Here is an 8,321-nt window from a genome sequence, read left to right on the forward strand (position 1 = left end):
ATAGAAAAGAGAATTTAGAATACTAATAAAATAAAAAAAAAGAAAAAATTGTAGTAGAAATATAAAGAGAAGAGTATTTGATTGTAACATAAAGAGAGAAGTAATTTTATTATTACTTGCTTGTGTTGTATCACGTACTGAGGTTTAGCCTCTATTTATACAAGTAAAGTGGCCACCTTATTCCACTGTTATTAAATATAAAGGCTTTGGTAATAATGAACTTCAGTATGAAAAATGTTAGCCACCCATGGTCATTCATTGTTGTTCTTATCGTAACAGGGCTAAGTTTTTTGTGGGACAAGATCTTGGACAAAACAAAATGGAATCGGATTTAGGAAATATTCACCCTTATTTATCCTGGTATATATATTATATATAGATATAGATATAGATAATTTTAATATATAATATATATAATAAAAAATTAATAATAATATTATTTGATATGGTATATTTTTAAGTTTTTAATTTAATTTATATTAAGTATATAATTATGATTAAATATTTTAAATTATTTTTATTTATTAAATTTTAATAATTAATAGGAACGGACACGAATACTGACGAAACAAGTTAGGATGTAAGAAGCGAGATGACTCTATACAAACTATTGGAGAGTGAAACATGGTCGGAACAAAAATCGGCCCTTATCTACCGCATTACCATGCCTATAACATGCATGCATCCGTGCGAATTATTGCCCTAATTCTCATTAAGCATTACGTGGATAAAAGAATCGTAAGTTACGAGAAAACTGAAAAAATAATCCTAATTGAATATACATGTGCTCTGATTATTTTTTATAAAGTAATGCTAGGGCACCAGCAACTTTTGTGATTTGTAGCCATCAAATAGTCATCAATGATGGTTTTAATGGTGTGAGATTGGTGTGAGATTTCATCCAATGGCTCATTTTTCTTTATTGGTTATATGCTGGTCAAAATTTAACAAAGTTGCTGGTCCCTTAGACTTTTTATTTTTTTTATTTCCATATAATGAAGCTCTAATAACTCAAAATCTTGATTTTTTGTGCTTAGGATAACATAGAAATATAAAGATGGATATGTGAATGAGGTGGGAAATGAGGATAAGGAGGCGTCTTTGTATGTTCTTAGTTGCGCCTAAGCCCTAAAGCAAGGGACGGAAAATTAGCATGCGCGCATGCCCTAAATTGCTCTGTATTCTTTTTAGATGGCAAGTTGTGACTTTCTATTTATAGAATTTATGATAATAATTTAAAAATGGCTGATTCACCAACATAAAAGAAAAAAAATTGATTACAATAATAAATAATTTTTAAAAAATTCCTAGAATATGATGTTTGAAAAATCTATCACTTGTAGATTGTAGTTGAAAAGAAATCGATATGCTCTACAAGAAAATTATCCATTTAGCAATACTTTTTTTATTCATAGAATAGGTTATTTATTGTGTTTTCTTTTAAAGTAAAATAAAAAACACAGTTATAACAACACTTAAAAAGTGTTTTCTTAAATTATAAAAATATCACTTATAAAACATAGTCTTATCTTAATACTAATAGATACACTTTTTTCACAGAAAATAACTTTTTTCAAGAGTCATCTAATATTTGTGTTTTGGGTGCATTTTACAAACGTCTTCTACTATCAAACGCGTCTAAACCTAGTGAAAAAATTATTTTTGTTTTCACGAATACATGTACCCGCGCACAGAAGGATTGTCTTTCACTTTCACACATCATTACTCACCATCGTCACCTTCGTCTCACTCTGTATCCTCTTTGAATCTCTGCATCTAGAATGGAGATGCCCCAGGGGTTTTGGTGCGTATGAATTTTTTAGGGGTTTTGATTCTTTTGATTTTGTTTGTTTTGAGCTTTTAGGGTTTTGATTTTGATTGTTTTCTATTGTTTTGAATTTTTGGTGTATCTGATTTTTGCTCGGCCATCGCAGTTCGTCACTTCCTTCATCCATTCCTTGCAGTATCAGTTGCGTCGTCTTCCCCATTCTCCGTTGGTGTCGTGTCATCTTCTCTCTTTTCCGCCGAAAGTGTCGCGTCGTCTAATCTCTTCTCCGTTGTGAGCATCGCAACTTGTCATCATTTTTTCTGGACTTGTTCTTCTTCTCCACCGATGTAATAGTTTCATGCTTTGGCTCCCTTCATCTCTGGTAAGCTTTCATTTTTTCTCTTCCCCTATATTTTGCCTGATTATATGTTGAATGAGTGAAACATTATTTATAATATGGTGATTTATTTATTGACTGTACTCTCGTATGAATCACTTTGAGAAAATTGATTTCTAATGTTTTCACTACAATATTTTTTATCTATTGCAATATATACTGTAAGTAACACTTAAAAAGTGTTGTTTAAAATGATAAAAAACAATGCTTAATATTTGTTGCAATGAAATATTGCTATTGCAACACTTTTTTAACTAACACTACATAAGTGTTCCCTTTGATTAGATAGAGAACACATGAAAGGCGATGCTTCAGCAAAATACATATGCAACGCTTACTATGTACATAAATTACACTTTTCTAAAATTGCTTTAAAATTTTTAATAAGCTTCTCATTATAAGTGTTGTCTAAAATATATAAATGTATTTTTTTCTTTTAAATTTCAATTTTTCCTCTAAATACATCAATAGAAAACTAAATGATTCAAACACAGAAACTTTCATTCATTCATCATCTTCATATTCCTAACAAAACGTTGAAACAAAATGCTACTGGTAACCCTAACCCCTAAATTGATGAAATTCGCGGTTCCTTTTCTACTCGCGGAGAAGCATTCCCTCTCTCTTTGCGTTCCTCCCTACTCGCCTTGTTATGCTCTCTTCGTGTTACCTCGTGTTCCTCTCTTTCTCTGTTCTTTGCACGGTGTCGGTTACTTCTCTCTGCATTTTGCCGAAAAATTGCATAGTACAAGATCTGGTTTCGTTCTGCGTTTGATCTGCTGCCAAACTTGTTTCATTTCATTAGGTGTGCACTTCAATTCTTCCCTTTCCTACTCTAATTGCTCAATTGTGTGTATGTGTGATTTTTTCAAGAAAAAGGAAATTGTGTGTGTCTATTTGCTGTTTTTCTGAGCTATTTGCTGTTTCAAGCTTCTCTAGGTTTTGCTTGCCGTTCATATCTGATCTCTTCCAATTTGCCAGTGTTCTTCTGCTAGGGTTCATCACCGCTGATCATTGTTCAGGTACTAATGATACTGCCTCTGTTTTTCTTTTCTATTTTTGTGTTTTGAATCCTAATTTTTTAGATTAGCAATTATTCTGGAAAATTTTAGTTATGAAAAGTTCTTCTCCTTTTAATCTTCTTCGCCAGTTTTTGCTTCATCGGCACCTTCGCTTCACTCTTGCGCCACCTCAGCATCGAGCGTGGTGCACTGCCGCCACACCGGCTACAAACCCGTACCACCTGTGGAAGGAGAAGGAAGAGGAGATTTTGAAGGACATTGAGCCTGTGGTTACACTAACCAAAGATATTCTTCACTCTCGAAGGTAACTAAGTAACTAACTAAGCTTGTTATTCAGCTTTGCGCTCTTTCTGTTTGTTATATTGTCTCAGTCATTGGTTACTCTTTTTTCTATCTTTTGTTTTTCTCCAAGTACAAATAAGTAGTTTTGTTGTGATTAAGTTCCTTTAGAGTGTGTTGCAAGCTGCATTTTAGAGGGTAAAATGCATCATTTGGGTGCTGTGTTATATCACTTTAATATTATAAAATATATAATTAACTTCCTGATAAGTAAAGTAACAAGTCTTCTAAAGGAACTGTACAAATTTGTGTTCTCCCGTTTCAAACACTAATCAGACTTATAAATGGTTAAATAAGCTGAACCTTTCTAAATTTAAATGACGATATGATACACAACTCAACTCAACTCAACTCAAATGCTTGCACTAACTATGAAAAACAGAGACGTCTTCAGCACCGTCGGCTGTGTTTCCGTCTTCGTGTCTGTGTCTTACTTCAATACATTGCTCATTATTGTTAGTTGGAGAGATGAGAGTGATTAGATAGCTTGCTATTATACTGATAATGTGAAAGAAAGTAAAGGGAGGAGGAACAGATTCAGATGGGTGTGTGTCTGGCCAATCTAATACTAAACTATTAAGAGAGGGTTGTCAGGTAGTGGAAATCCAACGTGTCTTGAAGGAGAGATCTTAAAGAGTTGGGTTGATTATGGTACCTTTTATAAGAGTTGTATCATCTGTGGTCTCTCTTTCTTCATTTCTTCTGCATCATTATTAGGTTATATCAAAGGTAATATTAGCTTCAATGTCTTTAATACTTTCTGACAACTTCTCCTCTTATTCTCTTTAACCATTAATAATTTGTTGTATTGTCTCCCTTATTTCAATTAATTTTTCCTTCCTTTTGTACCTGTTTTTCAAATTTCTTATTGATTTTCAAATTTTGAATTTCACCGCCATACATCATATGCATTACTCTTACTTATTTATAACTCCTTGCTTTCATTGTATTTTGGCCTTTACTCATCCCCTCCTTTATTTTTCCAAGTCAGGAATGTAAATGTTAATGTCCTTCAACTGCAGCAGCAGAATGCTGAGTCCGTGTGGGCGGTGCTAGGGCTTGCAGATGAGCCTGCGGTGCAGCCTTGCTCTGAGGTGAAGAAGAATGGGGTTTCGCCTAGGACTGCAGCGACGCTCATTCCGGGTCCGGCTGTTGTTACGTTGGGGTGGAGAGGAAGCCAGGTTGTCCTCTGAAGGCTGTGCCCACTGCTGATGTTGTTGCTGCTGTTGTGGCGGCAGCTGAAGCTTCAAGTGGTGACTCCTATTATGTTCATTGTTGTTTCTGATCTTGCCGCTGTTGTGAATGCATTGCTGTTGGCGCCCGTAGTTGTGCTTGCCAATCAACAGTCATTATAACCAGGTCATTCATTTGAGTTATGAAATTTTATATCTATCTGAGTTGATTTTGTTTTCCCTTTTTTATTTTTATTTGTTTGTTATTCCGACAAACGGATCTAAAGAAATCATTTAAGTGCCTCCATATAGCTGAGAAAATATTCTCTCTCTCTCTCTGAGTAAAATGTGCTACTATCATCTCTCTCCTCTGCAAATTTTTTTTCAAGAATCAATTATTGGAAAATGCAATGTGATTTCCACATCAATAGACCAGAAAATCCTGAACCATCTGAAACAGAGTTGAAGAGAGCTGATTTGTTTTTCAATTATGCATATGCGTTAGTTGCTAGCCGTGCAAAACTTGATGACTTTACAATTGAAGGTTAGTTATTTGCATCTGATATTTGTTAATTTTGGTAAGATAGAAGTTTCAGTTGTGATGTTTGTATTCATGAGCAGAGCACCATTCTTTATTCATATGTTGATTTTTTTAATGCACTAATTAATGATTATGTCCACATGTACGATATATAGTAATATTACTTAAGAATGATAAGAATTTCTTTCTTTTCTTTCCCTTTATTTTTACATTTTATGACTGATTCATTGGGCACTGTGTTTGTATAGTGCAAGTAGGCACAAGCAGTGCTGGATGCGGCTGAAGCTGCCACTACAACTGTGAGATTTCTGGACATACATCATAAGTATATCTCCCAGGCTTCTTAGTTAATTTGATCATCATTCTCTTGGAATTTAATTTTTTTTTTTTCATTTATCTTTTACTTAGGTTTAAGTCTGAGATTGAAGAATGTTCAAAAAAGGTCTGTTCATATGGGCGTGTGTTTGGTCTCTTTAGTTTTATTTAATATTAATAGATAGTATAAATGTGTATTGTGTTGTGGATTTTTAGACCTTTTAATTTTTTTTTCTTCTTCAGACTTTGCTATTGGGATATTTGGAGCAGCATATGAGTTTTACTTCTTCATTCTTTTATTTACTTTTTCATTTTAATTTTTTTAAAATTATTTTCATATATGTTTGGCAAATTTGCCTCTTTAATTTAGAAAATTTATATGTTTGGCAAAAATCATGCATTTAAAGAATGTTTTTCAATTTTTTTTGGAAATCTCTATGAAGCATTAAAATAGTTTTTTCTTCTACTATCTTATTGATAAGAAATTATTATTTGGTCAGATTTTTGTCTCTTACCATGTGTGATTTTCTTCATTATGGTACCATTCTTTTCTTCTGGACCAATTCCTTAATAAATTGATGGAGTTGAATGATTGCATTTATGATTTATCAATCAGTATTCAATACTATATATATAGAAATTCAAAGATATGCTATTTTGATTAGGTAGTACAGTAGATATATGCTTGTGCCATGCTTGCAAAAGAGTTCATGTTGAAAAATCTTAAAAGGAAAGAGGTTAAATTATTCAATATAATTATTTTGAATGTGAATTGTTGGGGTATAGGAGCATGCCTTTATATAATAGTCTATTTCAAATATTCGAGAGAAATTCAAGCACAAATCTAAATGCTAAGTAGACTAAGAAATTCAGATTTCTACATATTGTTCATTCCAGATCCAAATCTGTTTATATCCCTCTGGTTCATACTGATGAATGGTTTCAGATTCCTTCTTAGGGGTATTTCAAATAATAATATAATTGGCTCCATTCCTTCTTCCCTCGGTGACTTGGAACATCTTCTAAAGCTGTGAGTACTGTGGCAAGTTTCTTGTTATTTATTTGTTTTTCGAATCTGGCAGTTTCTCTTTTACTCACGGCTATTATTTGATTTTTGTAGGAACCTGAGCAGAAATCATATAACAGGATTTATTCCAGCAGAATTTGCTAATCTTAGAAGTGTTATGGACATGCAAGTCATTTGTCTTTTTTTTTCCTAATGAAATCTGTTTTCTCCTTTGTTACTCTCCCCCCCCCCCCCCCCTTTCTTTTTTTCCTGTTTGTTAATTGGTTTTTGTCATTCTATGTTGCAGTGATTTGTCAAATTTGATTCCTCAAGAACTTAGTCAGCTTCAGAACATGGTGTCATTGTAAGTTCAGATGCTGGAAATTAATAACTTGTTATCTGTATTAGAACACAAATTTTCGTTGATGATGTTAGACTCTTGGAGTGTTAAATGGTAAAATTTCAATCTGGAAATCTTCATTCTGGATCCAATTACAAGATATTGTACTGGCTACTAGTAATTTCTATTAAGTTCCTTGTTAATTTTGTTTTTATTTCTACAGAAATTTTCTGCTCTGTTAATTCTTCGGCTTGCATATTAGAGTCTTGGTGTGGTTTATGGAGATTTGGGAACTTCCCCTTTGTATGTTTTCTACAATAATTTTCCTCATGAATTGCCTCCTTATGAATAATAATTAAGCGGTACTTTGATGCCATTATCATGAATCTTTGATTGACAGATGTATAAGGTTGTAGTGGGGATTATATTGAAGTGAGTAGCTAGAGTCTCCTTAAAAAGAAGTCTCATCTTTGTTAATCCCAAGATGCATAGGCATAAGGCATGTGCCTTTGACATTATTGGACTCATCATCATATAGTCAAGGATTTGCAGCGCACCTCCTAAGTTAAAGTGCATTGAATTCATCGTTTAATTAACATACACTAATAATTTTTTATCATCTTTTTCCAATTTCATATGGCTTAGCTGCAGTTTTGTGAAAATATATAGCTGCTGTTTCCAATTTTTTAACCTTTTTATTGAAGTTTTTAATGGAAGTTAGAGACATGTTTTATACTTTTAACTAACTGATCTTTTTTATTATAGTTTTTCTTTCCGAAGAGAATCAAGACTAAGAGACAAGCTTTGTTTGTTGAAATACTTGATCAAATTTATACCTTAAGCACATTAGAAGGAGTTTTTTAGATCTATTTATTGCTTTTGTATCTATAATATTTAATATCATAAAGAAATTTTTATTATTATAATTTTTCATTTTTAATAATAAGTTGTTTATTTTTTGTTGTGTATTATTTGCAGATTTAGCATATGGGACAAGTCAAGCATGGATATAAAATATGCAAGTAGATTGATATTTTTTTTATAAATATTAATTAATATTTTGTTATGACAATTATTGTTAGACAAGAATTTTATTATTTTGTTGAGAATTATTGATGAACATGTATTTGAAATATGTATTTGAAATACTAATTGAACTTTTTAATATCTATTTTGATTAGAATTTTATTATTAGTTATTTTGTCTCTTTTATAATTTTTTCCTATTGTGCACAAATTTATTTATTAATTAAAATAATTAACATATATGAACAAAAAATTTTATTATAAATTTTAATTTTTTTGTATTTTTATTACGAAAGTAATTTTTTTTATCAAAAAGGCAACCTTTTTATTAGTTGCATATTTTGAATATTAGACAACACTTGTATGGTTGCATATCTAAAAGAAAAAGCAACACTT

The 8,321-nt window shown here is 31.9% G+C and overlaps 1 protein-coding gene across 24 annotated transcripts; it reads left to right on the forward strand.

Annotated features, from left to right (window-relative positions):
* The first annotated feature begins 1,564 nt into the window (after positions 1–1,564).
* Positions 1,565–8,094, forward strand: LOC107619204 (uncharacterized). Of its 24 annotated transcripts, none has more exons than XM_088500225.1 (10): positions 1,565–1,804; positions 1,935–2,150; positions 3,105–3,187; positions 3,316–3,491; positions 4,518–5,242; positions 5,488–5,564; positions 5,648–6,584; positions 6,675–6,746; positions 6,868–6,924; positions 7,879–8,094. In XM_088500225.1, exons 7-10 carry the CDS (start codon positions 6,403–6,405, stop codon positions 7,943–7,945), a joined length of 378 nt encoding a protein of 125 aa, XP_088356351.1. In that variant the 5' UTR covers positions 1,565–1,804; positions 1,935–2,150; positions 3,105–3,187; positions 3,316–3,491; positions 4,518–5,242; positions 5,488–5,564; positions 5,648–6,402; the 3' UTR covers positions 7,946–8,094. The 24 variants fall into 24 exon arrangements, 22 of the variants coding, with proteins under 22 accessions (XP_088356351.1, XP_088356353.1, XP_088356363.1 ...); XM_088500227.1 differs by having other exon boundaries at positions 5,488–5,538; XM_088500237.1 differs by having other exon boundaries at positions 5,488–5,538; positions 6,501–6,584.
* The last annotated feature ends 227 nt before the right edge of the window (positions 8,095–8,321 follow it).

The sequence above is a fragment of the Arachis ipaensis genome, chromosome B9 (genome assembly GCF_059453495.1).
Source record: "Arachis ipaensis isolate K30076 ecotype BB chromosome B9, ASM5945349v1, whole genome shotgun sequence".
Classification (NCBI taxonomy): domain Eukaryota; kingdom Viridiplantae; phylum Streptophyta; class Magnoliopsida; order Fabales; family Fabaceae; genus Arachis; species Arachis ipaensis.